The 20,958-nt window shown below is 55.3% G+C and overlaps 2 protein-coding genes across 2 annotated transcripts; both read right to left on the bottom strand.

The window, feature by feature from the left end:
- Positions 1–102: 102 nt before the first annotated feature.
- On the bottom strand, positions 103–11,667 carry LOC310882496 (uncharacterized protein; the record flags this gene model as incomplete). The annotated part of the gene is made up of 9 exons (XM_083801354.1): positions 103–1,980; positions 2,270–2,359; positions 3,313–3,474; positions 4,447–4,569; positions 7,246–8,748; positions 9,038–9,127; positions 10,081–10,242; positions 11,215–11,337; positions 11,596–11,667. 9 exons carry the CDS (start codon positions 11,665–11,667, stop codon positions 376–378), a joined length of 3,930 nt encoding a protein of 1,309 aa, XP_083657480.1. The 3' UTR covers positions 103–375.
- On the bottom strand, positions 8,736–20,294 carry LOC310882435 (uncharacterized protein). Its single transcript, XM_083801190.1, has 7 exons — positions 20,243–20,294; positions 17,980–18,102; positions 16,846–17,007; positions 15,803–15,892; positions 11,215–15,513; positions 10,081–10,242; positions 8,736–9,127 (listed from the first exon to the last, which is right to left on the bottom strand). Exon 5 carries the CDS (start codon positions 15,412–15,414, stop codon positions 13,909–13,911), a length of 1,506 nt encoding a protein of 501 aa, XP_083657316.1. The 5' UTR covers positions 15,415–15,513; positions 15,803–15,892; positions 16,846–17,007; positions 17,980–18,102; positions 20,243–20,294; the 3' UTR covers positions 8,736–9,127; positions 10,081–10,242; positions 11,215–13,908.
- Between the last annotated feature and the right edge of the window lie 664 nt (positions 20,295–20,958).

The following is a 20,958-nucleotide window of genomic DNA, read 5'->3' as shown; positions in this document are numbered from 1 at the left end:
TCACAATGAGAGCCCACCCCTCCCCTCTTCTTCCTTTTTCCACCTTTTATTACTGAGTGTGACATCATATGGTATGGAATATCCCTTTGGTTGGTTTAGGTCAGCTGCCCTGGTGATGTTTCTTTTTCACATTTTTTGCCCACCCCCTAGGACGGTTAGAGAGAGTCCTGATGCTGTGCCAGCACTGCTCAGCAGCAGACACAACACTGGTGTGATACCACTGCTGTTTTAGCTACAAGTGCAGAGCACGGCACTGTGTGGGCTGCTGCAGGGAAAGTTAACATCCCAGCCAGACCCAGTACACCTGGCTTGAATAAATGTAGGCACAAGCAAGCACTTGGATGTAAACTCTTTATTGTCCGCTTCCGCCTCAGGCTACTGAGGCTTGAATGGGAGAGGCTTGACACGCACACGTAGGCACCGCGCTCCTCCCTGGACAGGGTGCTTTGGAACAGATGGAGGAACGGGCTGCCTGACAAACTGCGGGCCCATGGAAGCGATGGTGCCTGTGGTGCTCTCTGACCTCCGCTGACTGTGGGATTCCCCTGGGGGCGCAGAAGAGCCTGCCATGGGAGCACCTTGCTCAGAGCCTCGCCGGACAGCTTGGAGGAGATCAGGTGGTCTTTGGAGGTGCTCTGAGGGACAGCTCTCCTTCCCTTTGCTTGGCACGGGCTGTTTGGTGACACGCTTTCCCAAGTTCTTCTCCAGGTTCCGTGCAGTCCCAGGCTGACAGCTCTGCTCCGATACAGAGCGCGTCATCCCACTTGCCACCGTTTTGCTGTTTGAAGTGGTGTCTAAGGCCTTGGCTTTCATTTCCCGCTCCATCTTGTCCTTCACTTTTTCAACCACGTTAAGGACAATGGTTCTGGCATAGGCCTGCAGTTCTGTGTGCAGCCGCTGAACTTCGGAGACAGCCTTTTGGGTGCTCTCCCTCACAATCCTGTGACTCAGTCGTGAGACCTCAGCAGTGTCTGGCGCTGGTTGGATCATGGGCAACTTTTCTCTCTGCCTTGCTTCTGGGCTCTGCTCTTCTGACGCTCTTGGTAGTCCCCGCCCTTCCCTCATGCCCTGTCTTAAGAGAGGCACCTGGGATGGCTGTGGCTTCCTGTTAGAGAGGTTGACAGTGGGAAGCGCCAGGATTTCAGAGTATTTGCGGTTGAAGTCTTGCTCAAACCGGGAAGCTACGAAGGATTCCAAAGTGTCGCAGACACTTCCAACAGCTTCTCTGGTGACTTTGTCAAGGGAAGCCTGCGAGGATTCTCCCTCAAAGGCTTCCCTCGATTTCTTTTCTGCCAGCTTCCCCACTTGGAAGGCTGTCCTGGCGACGGGCTGCTCCTTCTGCCTGGCTGCTAGCCTTGGCTCAGATGCACTGGGCGTGCCGGATTCCCAGGACTTCTCAAAGAGCTTCATCACACTCGCCACAACCTTCTTAGCCAGCAGTGCAATTTCCTCCTCTTTATCAAGAGGAGATGTCTCTGAAGGCTCTGCGCTTTTGGCACTTCCACACAGTCTTTCTTGGCTCTTATGGGGAGCCCTCTTTAAGACGCGGGCAGACTGGTCCAGTGCCTGCACCCTCTCAAACACTTGCCGCACCACAGTCCGAGCCATCTCTTCAATTCTCTGGCTTTCTTTAGCAGCCTGTTCTTCCGAGGCAGCTTTGAATACACCGTCTGCGGGGACAGGTGACTTTCTCTCTGACTCAGTCACAGTAGGGATGCACCCAGGGAGCTTGGCATCTTCCCTGCCCAACTCAAGTCCGGAGGGAGCCGCTTTCAGCCTTCTGTACTGGCCAGATTGGAGAAGGTTTCTCCTGCTTTTGCAGGAAGGTGGGCCAGCTGGTTTTTTAGGCTCCAGTGGGCTGGCTTTCTCTCCCATGACCATGTACACATTAGTGGAGGAGCTCTGGCAAGAGCTGTCAATCCGTGCCGTCAGTCTGGGGTCAAGTTTCTTCAACTTGGCGAGCTCTTGCTGAAGCTTTTCCTGAAAGGGAACAGCAGGTTTTGGCTCACTCTTGCCTCAGAAATGGCTCGCGTCCCTGCGTGCTGAGGCTTCATGCCGCCCGTGCCAGCGCCCTGCTTCTGCCGTGCAACGAGGGCTGAAGAGAAGGGCTTCCCTCGGGAAAGGGTCGTCCTTTCCCCACGACAACACCTGGCCCCCCAGCACAGCCCTGACATCTGCATTCCCCGCCTCCCTCAGATCCATCAAGGAAAGCCCCAGCCTTCTGCACCGTGCCGCTGACATGTGTCTACCAGCGCTGAGCTTTGCCTACCTCTCCTTGCCTCCTGGTTTTCTCAGCCTCCAGCTTGAGTGTGGTCAGATACTGCCTGTACTCATTGAACTCCTTCAGAGTGCAGACCACCTATGGAGAGACAAGGGCAGAAAGCTCCCAAGAACTGTCGAGGTAGCTGCGCAGTGGCAGGGGAGCAGCTCCTCTCCATCCCCTCCCCGTCCCAGCGGTGGGGACGCTGCCTCCCTCCGAGCCAGGGCCGAGTGGACTCCTCGCTCTGCACCAGACCCCACACCGGCTGCCTCCTCAATGCACAGGCAGCGCACGGCAGCCTGAGAAGAGCAGGAGTGGGCATTGCCAGCAGGGCGCTGGGGTGACGTCTGCTCCCTTGGAAGGCAGCGCAACAGCCCTGTGCCCCCCACCAGCAACAAGCGGCTGCAGCAAGCGCGCTGGGAATCATAGAATCATTAGGGTTGGAAAAGACCTTCAAGATCACCTGGTCCAACCATCAGCCTACTACCAATGTCACCCCCTAAACCATGTCCCTAAGCACCAGGTCCAAGCTTTCCTTAAACACCCCCAGGGACAGTGACTCCACCACTTCCCTGGGCAACTCGTTCCAATGCCTGAGTGCTCCTTCTGAGAAGAAATGTCCCCTCCTTTCCAACCTAAACCTCCCCGGCACAATTTGAGGCCATTCCCTCTAGTCCTGTTCCTAGTCATCTGCAAGAAGAGGCCGAATCCCAGCTCCCCACAATTTCCTTTCTGGTAGTTGTAGAGAGCGATAAGGTCTCCCCTGAGCCCGTTTTATTGTGGCTACACTATTCCTGATACAGGCCAGGATGCCGTTGGCCTTCTTGGCCACCTGGGCACACTGCCGGCTCATGATGAGGCGAGCATCAATCAGCACCCCCAGATCCTTTTCCTCTGCACAGCTTTTGAGCCACTCTGCCATGCAAGCCTGTAGCACTGCATGGAGTTGTTGTGGCCAAAGTGCAGGAACTGGCACTTAGCCATGTTAAACCTCATCCCACTGGCCTCTGCCAGAGGAGACCTGTGCTGGTCAGCGCAACGTCCAAACCTACTTTGCCATCACTGGTGATGTAGCCCTTGCTCTTCAGGCTCTGCAGGTTGTCTTTGCGATTGTAGTAGGCCTGCAGATGCGGGTCGTGCAGGCAGTTGTACTCTGTGCGCAGTAGGCGACAGTACGGATCTCCCAGATTAAATTGAGCAGAAGGCTGGTGAAGCTGGAAGAGAGGTGTTCCAGAGTATGAATGGGGCAGGAGAAAGCAGCAGAGAGACAAAGGCACTTCCAAGCTCCTCATGCACACGGGCTAGCCTTTTCCAACCTCTGAGCTATAGGTTTCTGATTCCTGGCTTACTTCCCGGCTGGACCTTCCTTCTGAAGCCATCAAAAACACCCCCACCAGGCTGAGGGTCCGGCCTGGGCTGGGGAGAGAAGGCCAAACCCCACCAGCAAAGTAGGCATCTTGGGCCACCGGGTAGAAATGCAAGAGCTTTCCATGCCAGAAATGAACCTTCAGATGGAAAACTTCAAGCCCGGTGGTTCACACGTCAACAATGGAAAATCCACAGAAAACGGCCTCCTCTGGGTTAGGCAGGGCTAAGGGGCGGGTAGCCTGCCTCCCTCCTTCCTCTGCCTCCAGGAAGTCTCTGCCTCGGAAGCAGTGCTCCCCCAAGCTGGAGGAAGAGGAGGAGGACACGGCATGCGGTTCCCAAGCAGAGAAGCCTGGGATTTTCTAAATTTCTAAATCTGAGAGGGAAAGCAGGAGAAGGTTGCACCCTCCCCTAAGAGACCCCCAGACTCAATGTTTCTGGCCATGCTGGAAGGCCACCTTGGCCTGGTACCCGGACGCGCTGCCGCCTGCTGCAGGCAGGGCCCCAGCTGCCCGCTTGCCTGGTGCCAGAACCCAGGCTGGCCCTGGTGCTGGCAAGCACGCCCCTGTGGAGAGCCCAGCTGTGGAACACCCTCTCCTGACCTCTGGCCAGTGCAGGCCACTGCTGTTGGCGAGTCCTCCTTTGTCTCCGTGCTGCGGAGCCGGGAGCATCCATCCCTGACTCCTCCACCCGGTTGGGCCAAAGTGCTGTAACTCCCACCGTAGAGCAGGTGGCCACAAGGCCTTCTCGGAATGATGGGGAGGGAGCCCGTGACAGAAGAGACCTTTTCCACCCCTTCCACCCCTTCCTCCTTCTCTTACCTTTTCCCCCAGCTTTGTCCTGCAGAAGACAGGCTTGGTGCCAGGCACTAGAGGGATTTTGACTCCCAGTGGGAGGTCCAGCAGCCCGCTGCCTTTTTCTCCAAGTTGCCATCTGGGCTGGAACTAGAAAGACAGGGACACTCAGACACTCAGGCACTCCAATCCCTTCTGCAGCCCACCCCCGCACCCCCTTGCAGCTCTCTTCCCACTTGCTAGCAATACGCCGGGATGGGCAGAGAGAGGCACGGCTCCCTGCGAGCCTTCTGCGGCCTGACCAGGTTTAGATCCCTCCCAGCTTCCTGGGAGCCTCCTCTGGCCCCAGAGCAGTCCCGCACGCCCCGGGCTCCTGCTCTGAGCCCTCTCCTCGGGCACAGTGCTCACCTCTCTGCTCTTGCCAGCGATGCACAGCAGTGCGTCTGGGTTTTGGAAACCAGCAGTGAGATGCTGCTCCATGGCTCCTTCCAAGAGCTCTGTGGGAGCTGCGACCCTCTGCTAGCACCTCTCACTCCAGAGGCAGACAGCTGCAACTGTCCCAGGCGGTCTCCCAGCAAGCGGCTTTATAGAGCGCTCAAGCATTGTTACATCATCGCGTTGCCATGCCGCCACCTACGCCATGGCTACCTGCAGGCCCTTCTGGTCACACTGGTGGGCAAGCCACTCCAGCCGAGCCTGCTTTGAGCAGGGCGCCTGGACTAGGTTGTTTCCACCAGCCCCTTCCCACCCCAACTCTTCTGTCATTCTTGGAAGGAAAGCTGTCATCCTTGCTAACTGGTGAGAAATGTGCAGATTTTCCACACCAGAAATGCTTGCTTCTTGGCTGAATGTTCAGTGATGGAGCCTTCAGCAGCTCTGTGAGACAGTTTTGGCGGCAGGTCGTGTCTTCACCTATTGCCCTGATTTTCTCTGGCAAAAGGCCTGTGGAACCTGGCTGCTGCCTGCAGCTGCTGGGCTTCCCACTCCCCTTGGCCCTCCCTTCTGCCATACGCCTCCTTTGGGCTCTCCCCATCCCTCCTGTGAGGTGACAGGCAATGCAGGAGGCTTTGCAGCAGTGCGCAAGGGCTTCTCGCCACCGCTCCTAGCTTTTCCCTCTGTCCTGCTGCCTCTTCCCTCCTACCTGTTTCTTCTGCTCCCGTGTGGCTTTTTTCACGGCTTTTTAACCGGTGCTGTTTAACATCAGCCCCCACTCCATGTTCCCCTGAACATGGAACAACTGTTCCCCTGAACAGCTCAAGTTCCAGGGCCTCGATGTCCTTCTTGTACTGAGGGGCCCAAAACTCAACAACAGTACTCGAGGTGCGGTCTCACCAAAGCTGAGTATGGGGGGATGATCACCTCCCTGCTCCTGCTGGCTACGCTATTTCTACTACAGGCCAGGGTGCTGTTGGCCTTCTTGGCCACCTGAGCACACTGCCGGCTCACGTTCAGCCGAGCATCGATCAACACTCCCAGGTCCCTTTCCTCTTCACTGTCTTCTAGCCACTCTGCCCCAAGCCTTATTGGTTATTGTGGCCAAAGTGCAAGACCTGGCACTTGGCCTGTTAAACCTCATCCCATAGCCCCCACTCCATGTTCCCCTGAGCCACTTGGGGGCAGGGTGGATGTAGAAGAGGGTGGAAGGGGGAAGGTGATTTTAGTTTGCTTCTAGTATCTCACTGCTCTAGCCTGTTTTAATAGGTAATAAATTATATTAATCTCCCTATGCTGAGTCTGTTTTGCCCGTGATGATAATTGTTGCGTGGTCTCCCTGTCCTTATCTCAACCCTTGAGCCCGTTTTGTCGTATTTTCTCCCCCTTTCTGTTTGAGGAGGGCGAGTGAGAGAGTGGTCGTGGTGGAGTTCAGCTGCCCAGCTGGGTAAAACCACCACACGGTGTAGGGAAAATCCCCAAGCACAGCAAGGCCTGGCGTGGTGGTTTTACCGTGCTAGGCAGCTGAACACAACCGCTCTCTCACTCCCCCTCCTTAGATGAGGAGGGGAAGAAGTAAAGGAAAGAACAGCTCACGGGTTGAGATAAGGATGATATAATTAAAGGAAAAAAAAAAAAAAAGAAATAATTATTAAGGAAAGATTACTATTAATTAAACGATTTAACTAAACAATTTAACTAAACAATTAACAATTTAACTAAAGGGGAAAAAAAAAAAAGGGAAAGGGGAAAAAGGGAGGGGGGAAAGGGAAAACTAAACAAAACAAGTAAAGGCTATGTGGAAGTGCAGAGGAAAGAAATTACTCTCTACTTCCCACAAATGAGCGATGCTTGACCACGTACTTGAAGCAGGGCCTCAACGCACGTAGCCAGTGTTCGTGAGGAGGACAGACGTTTTCACAATGAGAGCCCACCCCTCCCCTCTTCTTCCTTTTTCCACCTTTTATTACTGAGTGTGACATCATATGGTATGGAATATCCCTTTGGTTGGTTTAGGTCAGCTGCCCTGGTGATGTTTCTTTTTCACATTTTTTGCCCACCCCCTAGGACGGTTAGAGAGAGTCCTGATGCTGTGCCAGCACTGCTCAGCAGCAGACACAACACTGGTGTGATACCACTGCTGTTTTAGCTACAAGTGCAGAGCACGGCACTGTGTGGGCTGCTGCAGGGAAAGTTAACATCCCAGCCAGACCCAGTACACCTGGCTTGAATAAATGTAGGCACAAGCAAGCACTTGGATGTAAACTCTTTATTGTCCGCTTCCGCCTCAGGCTACTGAGGCTTGAATGGGAGAGGCTTGACACGCACACGTAGGCACCGCGCTCCTCCCTGGACAGGGTGCTTTGGAACAGATGGAGGAACGGGCTGCCTGACAAACTGCGGGCCCATGGAAGCGATGGTGCCTGTGGTGCTCTCTGACCTCCGCTGACTGTGGGATTCCCCTGGGGGCGCAGAAGAGCCTGCCATGGGAGCACCTTGCTCAGAGCCTCGCCGGACAGCTTGGAGGAGATCAGGTGGTCTTTGGAGGTGCTCTGAGGGACAGCTCTCCTTCCCTTTGCTTGGCACGGGCTGTTCGGTGACACGCTTTCCCAAGTTCTTCTCCAGGTTCCGTGCAGTCCCAGGCTGACAGCTCTGCTCCGATACAGAGCGCGTCATCCCACTTGCCACCGTTTTGCTGTTTGAAGTGGTGTCTAAGGCCTTGGCTTTCATTTCCCGCTCCATCTTGTCCTTCACTTTTTCAACCACGTTAAGGACAATGGTTCTGGCATAGGCCTGCAGTTCTGTGTGCAGCCGCTGAACTTCGGAGACAGCCTTTTGGGTGCTCTCCCTCACAATCCTGTGACTCAGTCGTGAGACCTCAGCAGTGTCTGGCGCTGGTTGGATCATGGGCAACTTTTCTCTCTGCCTTGCTTCTGGGCTCTGCTCTTCTGACGCTCTTGGTAGTCCCCGCCCTTCCCTCATGCCCTGTCTTAAGAGAGGCACCTGGGATGGCTGTGGCTTCCTGTTAGAGAGGTTGACAGTGGGAAGCGCCAGGATTTCAGAGTATTTGCGGTTGAAGTCTTGCTCAAACCGGGAAGCTACGAAGGATTCCAAAGTGTCGCAGACACTTCCAACAGCTTCTCTGGTGACTTTGTCAAGGGAAGCCTGCGAGGATTCTCCCTCAAAGGCTTCCCTCGATTTCTTTTCTGCCAGCTTCCCCACTTGGAAGGCTGTCCTGGCGACGGGCTGCTCCTTCTGCCTGGCTGCTAGCCTTGGCTCAGATGCACTGGGCGTGCCGGATTCCCAGGACTTCTCAAAGAGCTTCATCACACTCGCCACAACCTTCTTAGCCAGCAGTGCAATTTCCTCCTCTTTATCAAGAGGAGATGTCTCTGAAGGCTCTGCGCTTTTGGCACTTCCACACAGTCTTTCTTGGCTCTTATGGGGAGCCCTCTTTAAGACGCGGGCAGACTGGTCCAGTGCCTGCACCCTCTCAAACACTTGCCGCACCACAGTCCGAGCCATCTCTTCAATTCTCTGGCTTTCTTTAGCAGCCTGTTCTTCCGAGGCAGCTTTGAATACACCGTCTGCGGGGACAGGTGACTTTCTCTCTGACTCAGTCACAGTAGGGATGCACCCAGGGAGCTTGGCATCTTCCCTGCCCAACTCAAGTCCGGAGGGAGCCGCTTTCAGCCTTCTGTACTGGCCAGATTGGAGAAGGTTTCTCCTGCTTTTGCAGGAAGGTGGGCCAGCTGGTTTTTTAGGCTCCAGTGGGCTGGCTTTCTCTCCCATGACCATGTACACATTAGTGGAGGAGCTCTGGCAAGAGCTGTCAATCCGTGCCGTCAGTCTGGGGTCAAGTTTCTTCAACTTGGCGAGCTCTTGCTGAAGCTTTTCCTGAAAGGGAACAGCAGGTTTTGGCTCACTCTTGCCTCAGAAATGGCTCGCGTCCCTGCGTGCTGAGGCTTCATGCCGCCCGTGCCAGCGCCCTGCTTCTGCCGTGCAACGAGGGCTGAAGAGAAGGGCTTCCCTCGGGAAAGGGTCGTCCTTTCCCCACGACAACACCTGGCCCCCCAGCACAGCCCTGACATCTGCATTCCCCGCCTCCCTCAGATCCATCAAGGAAAGCCCCAGCCTTCTGCACCGTGCCGCTGACATGTGTCTACCAGCGCTGAGCTTTGCCTACCTCTCCTTGCCTCCTGGTTTTCTCAGCCTCCAGCTTGAGTGTGGTCAGATACTGCCTGTACTCATTGAACTCCTTCAGAGTGCAGACCACCTATGGAGAGACAAGGGCAGAAAGCTCCCAAGAACTGTCGAGGTAGCTGCGCAGTGGCAGGGGAGCAGCTCCTCTCCATCCCCTCCCCGTCCCAGCGGTGGGGACGCTGCCTCCCTCCGAGCCAGGGCCGAGTGGACTCCTCGCTCTGCACCAGACCCCACACCGGCTGCCTCCTCAATGCACAGGCAGCGCACGGCAGCCTGAGAAGAGCAGGAGTGGGCATTGCCAGCAGGGCGCTGGGGTGACGTCTGCTCCCTTGGAAGGCAGCGCAACAGCCCTGTGCCCCCCACCAGCAACAAGCGGCTGCAGCAAGCGCGCTGGGAATCATAGAATCATTAGGGTTGGAAAAGACCTTCAAGATCACCTGGTCCAACCATCAGCCTACTACCAATGTCACCCCCTAAACCATGTCCCTAAGCACCAGGTCCAAGCTTTCCTTAAACACCCCCAGGGACAGTGACTCCACCACTTCCCTGGGCAACTCGTTCCAATGCCTGAGTGCTCCTTCTGAGAAGAAATGTCCCCTCCTTTCCAACCTAAACCTCCCCGGCACAATTTGAGGCCATTCCCTCTAGTCCTGTTCCTAGTCATCTGCAAGAAGAGGCCGAATCCCAGCTCCCCACAATTTCCTTTCTGGTAGTTGTAGAGAGCGATAAGGTCTCCCCTGAGCCCGTTTTATTGTGGCTACACTATTCCTGATACAGGCCAGGATGCCGTTGGCCTTCTTGGCCACCTGGGCACACTGCCGGCTCATGATGAGGCGAGCATCAATCAGCACCCCCAGATCCTTTTCCTCTGCACAGCTTTTGAGCCACTCTGCCATGCAAGCCTGTAGCACTGCATGGGGTTGTTGTGGCCAAAGTGCAGGAACTGGCACTTAGCCATGTTAAACCTCATCCCACTGGCCTCTGCCAGAGGAGACCTGTGCTGGTCAGCGCAACGTCCAAACCTACTTTGCCATCACTGGTGATGTAGCCCTTGCTCTTCAGGCTCTGCAGGTTGTCTTTGCGATTGTAGTAGGCCTGCAGATGCGGGTCGTGCAGGCAGTTGTACTCTGTGCGCAGTAGGCGACAGTACGGATCTCCCAGATTAAATTGAGCAGAAGGCTGGTGAAGCTGGAAGAGAGGTGTTCCAGAGTATGAATGGGGCAGGAGAAAGCAGCAGAGAGACAAAGGCACTTCCAAGCTCCTCATGCACACGGGCTAGCCTTTTCCAACCTCTGAGCTATAGGTTTCTGATTCCTGGCTTACTTCCCGGCTGGACCTTCCTTCTGAAGCCATCAAAAACACCCCCACCAGGCTGAGGGTCCGGCCTGGGCTGGGGAGAGAAGGCCAAACCCCACCAGCAAAGTAGGCATCTTGGGCCACCGGGTAGAAATGCAAGAGCTTTCCATGCCAGAAATGAACCTTCAGATGGAAAACTTCAAGCCCGGTGGTTCACACGTCAACAATGGAAAATCCACAGAAAACGGCCTCCTCTGGGTTAGGCAGGGCTAAGGGGCGGGTAGCCTGCCTCCCTCCTTCCTCTGCCTCCAGGAAGTCTCTGCCTCGGAAGCAGTGCTCCCCCAAGCTGGAGGAAGAGGAGGAGGACACGGCATGCGGTTCCCAAGCAGAGAAGCCTGGGATTTTCTAAATTTCTAAATCTGAGAGGGAAAGCAGGAGAAGGTTGCACCCTCCCCTAAGAGACCCCCAGACTCAATGTTTCTGGCCATGCTGGAAGGCCACCTTGGCCTGGTACCCGGACGCGCTGCCGCCTGCTGCAGGCAGGGCCCCAGCTGCCCGCTTGCCTGGTGCCAGAACCCAGGCTGGCCCTGGTGCTGGCAAGCACGCCCCTGTGGAGAGCCCAGCTGTGGAACACCCTCTCCTGACCTCTGGCCAGTGCAGGCCACTGCTGTTGGCGAGTCCTCCTTTGTCTCCGTGCTGCGGAGCCGGGAGCATCCATCCCTGACTCCTCCACCCGGTTGGGCCAAAGTGCTGTAACTCCCACCGTAGAGCAGGTGGCCACAAGGCCTTCTCGGAATGATGGGGAGGGAGCCCGTGACAGAAGAGACCTTTTCCACCCCTTCCACCCCTTCCTCCTTCTCTTACCTTTTCCCCCAGCTTTGTCCTGCAGAAGACAGGCTTGGTGCCAGGCACTAGAGGGATTTTGACTCCCAGTGGGAGGTCCAGCAGCCCGCTGCCTCTTTCTCCAAGTTGCCATCTGGGCTGGAACTAGAAAGACAGGGACACTCAGACACTCAGGCACTCCAATCCCTTCTGCAGCCCACCCCCGCACCCCCTTGCAGCTCTCTTCCCACTTGCTAGCAATACGCCGGGATGGGCAGAGAGAGGCACGGCTCCCTGCGAGCCTTCTGCGGCCTGACCAGGTTTAGATCCCTCCCAGCTTCCTGGGAGCCTCCTCTGGCCCCAGAGCAGTCCCGCACGCCCCGGGCTCCTGCTCTGAGCCCTCTCCTCGGGCACAGTGCTCACCTCTCTGCTCTTGCCAGCGATGCACAGCAGTGCGTCTGGGTTTTGGAAACCAGCAGTGAGATGCTGCTCCATGGCTCCTTCCAAGAGCTCTGTGGGAGCTGCGACCCTCTGCTAGCACCTCTCACTCCAGAGGCAGACAGCTGCAACTGTCCCAGGCGGTCTCCCAGCAAGCGGCTTTATAGAGCGCTCAAGCATTGTTACATCATCGCGTTGCCATGCCGCCACCTACGCCATGGCTACCTGCAGGCCCTTCTGGTCACACTGGTGGGCAAGCCACTCCAGCCGAGCCTGCTTTGAGCAGGGCGCCTGGACTAGGTTGTTTCCACCAGCCCCTTCCCACCCCAACTCTTCTGTCATTCTTGGAAGGAAAGCTGTCATCCTTGCTAACTGGTGAGAAATGTGCAGATTTTCCACACCAGAAATGCTTGCTTCTTGGCTGAATGTTCAGTGATGGAGCCTTCAGCAGCTCTGTGAGACAGTTTTGGCGGCAGGTCGTGTCTTCACCTATTGCCCTGATTTTCTCTGGCAAAAGGCCTGTGGAACCTGGCTGCTGCCTGCAGCTGCTGGGCTTCCCACTCCCCTTGGCCCTCCCTTCTGCCATACGCCTCCTTTGGGCTCTCCCCATCCCTCCTGTGAGGTGACAGGCAATGCAGGAGGCTTTGCAGCAGTGCGCAAGGGCTTCTCGCCACCGCTCCTAGCTTTTCCCTCTGTCCTGCTGCCTCTTCCCTCCTACCTGTTTCTTCTGCTCCCGTGTGGCTTTTTTCACGGCTTTTTAACCGGTGCTGTTTAACATCAGCCCCCACTCCATGTTCCCCTGAACATGGAACAACTGTTCCCCTGAACAGCTCAAGTTCCAGGGCCTCGATGTCCTTCTTGTACTGAGGGGCCCAAAACTCAACAACAGTACTCGAGGTGCGGTCTCACCAAAGCTGAGTATGGGGGGATGATCACCTCCCTGCTCCTGCTGGCTACGCTATTTCTACTACAGGCCAGGGTGCTGTTGGCCTTCTTGGCCACCTGAGCACACTGCCGGCTCACGTTCAGCCGAGCATCGATCAACACTCCCAGGTCCCTTTCCTCTTCACTGTCTTCTAGCCACTCTGCCCCAAGCCTTATTGGTTATTGTGGCCAAAGTGCAAGACCTGGCACTTGGCCTGTTAAACCTCATCCCATAGCCCCCACTCCATGTTCCCCTGAGCCACTTGGGGGCAGGGTGGATGTAGAAGAGGGTGGAAGGGGGAAGGTGATTTTAGTTTGCTTCTAGTATCTCACTGCTCTAGCCTGTTTTAATAGGTAATAAATTATATTAATCTCCCTATGCTGAGTCTGTTTTGCCCGTGATGATAATTGTTGCATGGTCTCCCTGTCCTTATCTCAACCCTTGAGCCCGTTTTGTCGTATTTTCTCCCCCTTTCTGTTTGAGGAGGGCGAGTGAGAGAGTGGTCGTGGTGGAGTTCAGCTGCCCAGCTGGGTAAAACCACCACACGGTGTAGGGAAAATCCCCAAGCACAGCAAGGCCTGGCGTGGTGGTTTTACCGTGCTAGGCAGCTGAACACAACCGCTCTCTCACTCCCCCTCCTTAGATGAGGAGGGGAAGAAGTAAAGGAAAGAACAGCTCACGGGTTGAGATAAGGATGATATAATTAAAGGAAAAAAAAAAAAAGAAATAATTATTAAGGAAAGATTACTATTAATTAAACGATTTAACTAAACAATTTAACTAAACAATTAACAATTTAACTAAAGGGGAAAAAAAAAAAGGGAAAGGGGAAAAAGGGAGGGGGGAAAGGGAAAACTAAACAAAACAAGTAAAGGCTATGTGGAAGTGCAGAGGAAAGAAATTACTCTCTACTTCCCACAAATGAGCGATGCTTGACCACGTACTTGAAGCAGGGCCTCAACGCACGTAGCCAGTGTTCGTGAGGACGACAGACGTTTTCACAATGAGAGCCCACCCCTCCCCTCTTCTTCCTTTTTCCACCTTTTATTACTGAGTGTGACATCATATGGTATGGAATATCCCTTTGGTTGGTTTAGGTCAGCTGCCCTGGTGATGTTTCTTTTTCACATTTTTTGCCCACCCCCTAGGACGGTTAGAGAGAGTCCTGATGCTGTGCCAGCACTGCTCAGCAGCAGACACAACACTGGTGTGATACCACTGCTGTTTTAGCTACAAGTGCAGAGCACGGCACTGTGTGGGCTGCTGCAGGGAAAGTTAACATCCCAGCCAGACCCAGTACACCTGGCTTGAATAAATGTAGGCACAAGCAAGCACTTGGATGTAAACTCTTTATTGTCCGCTTCCGCCTCAGGCTACTGAGGCTTGAATGGGAGAGGCTTGACACGCACACGTAGGCACCGCGCTCCTCCCTGGACAGGGTGCTTTGGAACAGATGGAGGAACGGGCTGCCTGACAAACTGCGGGCCCATGGAAGCGATGGTGCCTGTGGTGCTCTCTGACCTCCGCTGACTGTGGGATTCCCCTGGGGGCGCAGAAGAGCCTGCCATGGGAGCACCTTGCTCAGAGCCTCGCCGGACAGCTTGGAGGAGATCAGGTGGTCTTTGGAGGTGCTCTGAGGGACAGCTCTCCTTCCCTTTGCTTGGCACGGGCTGTTCGGTGACACGCTTTCCCAAGTTCTTCTCCAGGTTCCGTGCAGTCCCAGGCTGACAGCTCTGCTCCGATACAGAGCGCGTCATCCCACTTGCCACCGTTTTGCTGTTTGAAGTGGTGTCTAAGGCCTTGGCTTTCATTTCCCGCTCCATCTTGTCCTTCACTTTTTCAACCACGTTAAGGACAATGGTTCTGGCATAGGCCTGCAGTTCTGTGTGCAGCCGCTGAACTTCGGAGACAGCCTTTTGGGTGCTCTCCCTCACAATCCTGTGACTCAGTCGTGAGACCTCAGCAGTGTCTGGCGCTGGTTGGATCATGGGCAACTTCTCTCTCTGCCTTGCTTCTGGGCTCTGCTCTTCTGACGCTCTTGGTAGTCCCCGCCCTTCCCTCATGCCCTGTCTTAAGAGAGGCACCTGGGATGGCTGTGGCTTCCTGTTAGAGAGGTTGACAGTGGGAAGCGCCAGGATTTCAGAGTATTTGCGGTTGAAGTCTTGCTCAAACCGGGAAGCTACGAAGGATTCCAAAGTGTCGCAGACACTTCCAACAGCTTCTCTGGTGACTTTGTCAAGGGAAGCCTGCGAGGATTCTCCCTCAAAGGCTTCCCTCGATTTCTTTTCTGCCAGCTTCCCCACTTGGAAGGCTGTCCTGGCGACGGGCTGCTCCTTCTGCCTGGCTGCTAGCCTTGGCTCAGATGCACTGGGCGTGCCGGATTCCCAGGACTTCTCAAAGAGCTTCATCACACTCGCCACAACCTTCTTAGCCAGCAGTGCAATTTCCTCCTCTTTATCAAGAGGAGATGTCTCTGAAGGCTCTGCGCTTTTGGCACTTCCACACAGTCTTTCTTGGCTCTTATGGGGAGCCCTCTTTAAGACGCGGGCAGACTGGTCCAGTGCCTGCACCCTCTCAAACACTTGCCGCACCACAGTCCGAGCCATCTCTTCAATTCTCTGGCTTTCTTTAGCAGCCTGTTCTTCCGAGGCAGCTTTGAATACACCGTCTGCGGGGACAGGTGACTTTCTCTCTGACTCAGTCACAGTAGGGATGCACCCAGGGAGCTTGGCATCTTCCCTGCCCAACTCAAGTCCGGAGGGAGCCGCTTTCAGCCTTCTGTACTGGCCAGATTGGAGAAGGTTTCTCCTGCTTTTGCAGGAAGGTGGGCCAGCTGGTTTTTTAGGCTCCAGTGGGCTGGCTTTCTCTCCCATGACCATGTACACATTAGTGGAGGAGCTCTGGCAAGAGCTGTCAATCCGTGCCGTCAGTCTGGGGTCAAGTTTCTTCAACTTGGCGAGCTCTTGCTGAAGCTTTTCCTGAAAGGGAACAGCAGGTTTTGGCTCACTCTTGCCTCAGAAATGGCTCGCGTCCCTGCGTGCTGAGGCTTCATGCCGCCCGTGCCAGCGCCCTGCTTCTGCCGTGCAACGAGGGCTGAAGAGAAGGGCTTCCCTCGGGAAAGGGTCGTCCTTTCCCCACGACAACACCTGGCCCCCCAGCACAGCCCTGACATCTGCATTCCCCGCCTCCCTCAGATCCATCAAGGAAAGCCCCAGCCTTCTGCACCGTGCCGCTGACATGTGTCTACCAGCGCTGAGCTTTGCCTACCTCTCCTTGCCTCCTGGTTTTCTCAGCCTCCAGCTTGAGTGTGGTCAGATACTGCCTGTACTCATTGAACTCCTTCAGAGTGCAGACCACCTATGGAGAGACAAGGGCAGAAAGCTCCCAAGAACTGTCGAGGTAGCTGCGCAGTGGCAGGGGAGCAGCTCCTCTCCATCCCCTCCCCGTCCCAGCGGTGGGGACGCTGCCTCCCTCCGAGCCAGGGCCGAGTGGACTCCTCGCTCTGCACCAGACCCCACACCGGCTGCCTCCTCAATGCACAGGCAGCGCACGGCAGCCTGAGAAGAGCAGGAGTGGGCATTGCCAGCAGGGCGCTGGGGTGACGTCTGCTCCCTTGGAAGGCAGCGCAACAGCCCTGTGCCCCCCACCAGCAACAAGCGGCTGCAGCAAGCGCGCTGGGAATCATAGAATCATTAGGGTTGGAAAAGACCTTCAAGATCACCTGGTCCAACCATCAGCCTACTACCAATGTCACCCCCTAAACCATGTCCCTAAGCACCAGGTCCAAGCTTTCCTTAAACACCCCCAGGGACAGTGACTCCACCACTTCCCTGGGCAACTCGTTCCAATGCCTGAGTGCTCCTTCTGAGAAGAAATGTCCCCTCCTTTCCAACCTAAACCTCCCCGGCACAATTTGAGGCCATTCCCTCTAGTCCTGTTCCTAGTCATCTGCAAGAAGAGGCCGAATCCCAGCTCCCCACAATTTCCTTTCTGGTAGTTGTAGAGAGCGATAAGGTCTCCCCTGAGCCCGTTTTATTGTGGCTACACTATTCCTGATACAGGCCAGGATGCCGTTGGCCTTCTTGGCCACCTGGGCACACTGCCGGCTCATGATGAGGCGAGCATCAATCAGCACCCCCAGATCCTTTTCCTCTGCACAGCTTTTGAGCCACTCTGCCATGCAAGCCTGTAGCACTGCATGGGGTTGTTGTGGCCAAAGTGCAGGAACTGGCACTTAGCCATGTTAAACCTCATCCCACTGGCCTCTGCCAGAGGAGACCTGTGCTGGTCAGCGCAACGTCCAAACCTACTTTGCCATCACTGGTGATGTAGCCCTTGCTCTTCAGGCTCTGCAGGTTGTCTTTGCGATTGTAGTAGGCCTGCAGATGCGGGTCGTGCAGGCAGTTGTACTCTGTGCGCAGTAGGCGACAGTACGGATCTCCCAGATTAAATTGAGCAGAAGGCTGGTGAAGCTGGATGAGAGGTGTTCCAGAGTATGAATGGGGCAGGAGAAAGCAGCAGAGAGACAAAGGCACTTCCAAGCTCCTCATGCACACGGGCTAGCCTTTTCCAACCTCTGAGCTATAGGTTTCTGATTCCTGGCTTACTTCCCGGCTGGACCTTCCTTCTGAAGCCATCAAAAACACCCCCACCAGGCTGAGGGTCCGGCCTGGGCTGGGGAGAGAAGGCCAAACCCCACCAGCAAAGTAGGCATCTTGGGCCACCGGGTAGAAATGCAAGAGCTTTCCATGCCAGAAATGAACCTTCAGATGGAAAACTTCAAGCCCGGTGGTTCACACGTCAACAATGGAAAATCCACAGAAAACGGCCTCCTCTGGGTTAGGCAGGGCTAAGGGGCGGGTAGCCTGCCTCCCTCCTTCCTCTGCCTCCAGGAAGTCTCTGCCTCGGAAGCAGTGCTCCCCCAAGCTGGAGGAAGAGGAGGAGGACACGGCATGCGGTTCCCAAGCAGAGAAGCCTGGGATTTTCTAAATTTCTAAATCTGAGAGGGAAAGCAGGAGAAGGTTGCACCCTCCCCTAAGAGACCCCCAGACTCAATGTTTCTGGCCATGCTGGAAGGCCACCTTGGCCTGGTACCCGGACGCGCTGCCGCCTGCTGCAGGCAGGGCCCCAGCTGCCCGCTTGCCTGGTGCCAGAACCCAGGCTGGCCCTGGTGCTGGCAAGCACGCCCCTGTGGAGAGCCCAGCTGTGGAACACCCTCTCCTGACCTCTGGCCAGTGCAGGCCACTGCTGTTGGCGAGTCCTCCTTTGTCTCCGTGCTGCGGAGCCGGGAGCATCCATCCCTGACTCCTCCACCCGGTTGGGCCAAAGTGCTGTAACTCCCACCGTAGAGCAGGTGGCCACAAGGCCTTCTCGGAATGATGGGGAGGGAGCCCGTGACAGAAGAGACCTTTTCCACCCCTTCCACCCCTTCCTCCTTCTCTTACCTTTTCCCCCAGCTTTGTCCTGCAGAAGACAGGCTTGGTGCCAGGCACTAGAGGGATTTTGACTCCCAGTGGGAGGTCCAGCAGCCCGCTGCCTCTTTCTCCAAGTTGCCATCTGGGCTGGAACTAGAAAGACAGGGACACTCAGACACTCAGGCACTCCAATCCCTTCTGCAGCCCACCCCCGCACCCCCTTGCAGCTCTCTTCCCACTTGCTAGCAATACGCCGGGATGGGCAGAGAGAGGCACGGCTCCCTGCGAGCCTTCTGCGGCCTGACCAGGTTTAGATCCCTCCCAGCTTCCTGGGAGCCTCCTCTGGCCCCAGAGCAGTCCCGCACGCCCCGGGCTCCTGCTCTGAGCCCTCTCCTCGGGCACAGTGCTCACCTCTCTGCTCTTGCCAGCGATGCACAGCAGTGCGTCTGGGTTTTGGAAACCAGCAGTGAGATGCTGCTCCATGGCTCCTTCCAAGAGCTCTGTGGGAGCTGCGACCCTCTGCTAGCACCTCTCACTCCAGAGGCAGACAGCTGCAACTGTCCCAGGCGGTCTCCCAGCAAGCGGCTTTATAGAGCGCTCAAGCATTGTTACATCATCGCGTTGCCATGCCGCCACCTACGCCATGGCTACCTGCAGGCCCTTCTGGTCACACTGGTGGGCAAGCCACTCCAGCCGAGCCTGCTTTGAGCAGGGCGCCTGGACTAGGTTGTTTCCACCAGCCCCTTCCCACCCCAACTCTTCTGTCATTCTTGGAAGGAAAGCTGTCATCCTTGCTAACTGGTGAGAAATGTGCAGATTTTCCACACCAGAAATGCTTGCTTCTTGGCTGAATGTTCAGTGATGGAGCCTTCAGCAGCTCTGTGAGACAGTTTTGGCGGCAGGTCGTGTCTTCACCTATTGCCCTGATTTTCTCTGGCAAAAGGCCTGTGGAACCTGGCTGCTGCCTGCAGCTGCTGGGCTTCCCACTCCCCTTGGCCCTCCCTTCTGCCATACGCCTCCTTTGGGCTCTCCCCATCCCTCCTGTGAGGTGACAGGCAATGCAGGAGGCTTTGCAGCAGTGCGCAAGGGCTTCTCGCCACCGCTCCTAGCTTTTCCCTCTGTCCTGCTGCCTCTTCCCTCCTACCTGTTTCTTCTGCTCCCGTGTGGCTTTTTTCACGGCTTTTTAACCGGTGCTGTTTAACATCAGCCCCCACTCCATGTTCCCCTGAACATGGAACAACTGTTCCCCTGAACAGCTCAAGTTCCAGGGCCTCGATGTCCTTCTTGTACTGAGGGGCCCAAAACTCAACAACAGTACTCGAGGTGCGGTCTCACCAAAGCTGAGTATGGGGGGATGATCACCTCCCTGCTCCTGCTGGCTACGCTATTTCTACTACAGGCCAGGGTGCTGTTGGCCTTCTTGGCCACCTGAGCACACTGCCGGCTCACGTTCAGCCGAGCATCGATCAACACTCCCAGGTCCCTTTCCTCTTCACTGTCTTCTAGCCACTCTGCCCCAAGCCTTATTGGTTATTGTGGCCAAAGTGCAAGACCTGGCACTTGGCCTGTTAAACCTCATCCCATAGCCCCCACTCCATGTTCCCCTGAGCCACTTGGGGGCAGGGTGGATGTAGAAGAGGGTGGAAGGGGGAAGGTGATTTTAGTTTGCTTTTAGTATCTCACTGCTCTAGCCTGTTTTAATAGGTAATAAATTATATTAATCTCCCTATGCTGAGTCTGTTTTGCCCGTGATAATTGTTGCGTGGTCTCCCTGTCCTTATCTCAACCCTTGAGCCCGTTTTGTCGTATTTTCTCCCCCTTTCTGTTTGAGGAGGGCGAGTGAGAGAGTGGTCGTGGTGGAGTTCAGCTGCCCAGCTGGGTAAAACCACCACACGGTGTAGGGAAAATCCCCAAGCACAGCAAGGCCTGGCGTGGTGGTTTTACCGTGCTAGGCAGTTGAACACAACCGCTCTCTCACTCCCCCTCCTTGGATGAGGAGGGGAAGAAGTAAAGGAAAGAACAGCTCACGGGTTGAGATAAGGATGATATAATTAAAGGAAAAAAAAAAAAAGAAATAATTATTAAGGAAAGATTACTATTAATTAAATGATTTAACTAAACAATTTAACTAAACAATTAACAATTTAACTAAAGGGGAAAAAAAAAAAAGGGAAAGGGGAAAAAGGGAGGGGGGAAAGGGAAAACTAAACAAAACAAGTAAAGGCTATGTGGAAGTGCAGAGGAAAGAAATTACTCTCTACTTCCCACAAATGAGTGATGCTTGACCACGTACTTGAAGCAGGGCCTCAACGCACGTAGCCAGTGTTCGTGAGGAGGACAGACGTTTTCACAATGAGAGCCCACCCCTCCCCTCTTCTTCCTTTTTCCACCTTTTATTACTGAGTGTGACATCATATGGTATGGAATATCCCTTTGGTTGGTTTAGGTCAGCTGCCCTGGTGATGTTTCTTTTTCACATTTTTTGCCCACCCCCTAGGACGGTTAGAGAGAGTCCTGATGCTGTGCCAGCACTGCTCAGCAGCAGACACAACACTGGTGTGATACCACTGCTGTTTTAGCTACAAGTGCAGAGCACGGCACTGTGTGGGCTGCTGCAGGGAAAGTTAACATCCCAGCCAGACCCAGTACACCTGGCTTGAATAAATGTAGGCACAAGCAAGCACTTCGATGTAAACTCTTTATTGTCCGCTTCCGCCTCAGGCTACTGAGGCTTGAATGGGAGAGGCTTGACACGCACACGTAGGCACCGCGCTCCTCCCTGGACAGGGTGCTTTGGAACAGATGGAGGAACGGGCTGCCTGACAAACTGCGGGCCCATGGAAGCGATGGTGCCTGTGGTGCTCTCTGACCTCCGCTGACTGTGGGATTCCCCTGGGGGCGCAGAAGAGCCTGCCATGGGAGCACCTTGCTCAGAGCCTCGCCGGACAGCTTGGAGGAGATCAGGTGGTCTTTGGAGGTGCTCTGAGGGACAGCTCTCCTTCCCTTTGC

The sequence above is a fragment of the Anser anser genome, assembly GCF_964211835.1.
Source record: "Anser anser genome assembly, chromosome: 16".
NCBI lineage: Eukaryota > Metazoa > Chordata > Aves > Anseriformes > Anatidae > Anser > Anser anser.
Note: the sequence above shows the minus strand (reverse complement) of the source record. Positions and strands in the feature narration are given on the sequence as shown.

Bases quoted from the DNA above. Each gene is read 5' to 3' on its own strand.
- LOC310882435 (XM_083801190.1), bottom strand. From the start codon at position 15,414: ATGGTCATGGGAGAGAAAGCCAGCCCACTGGAGCCTAAAAAACCAGCT.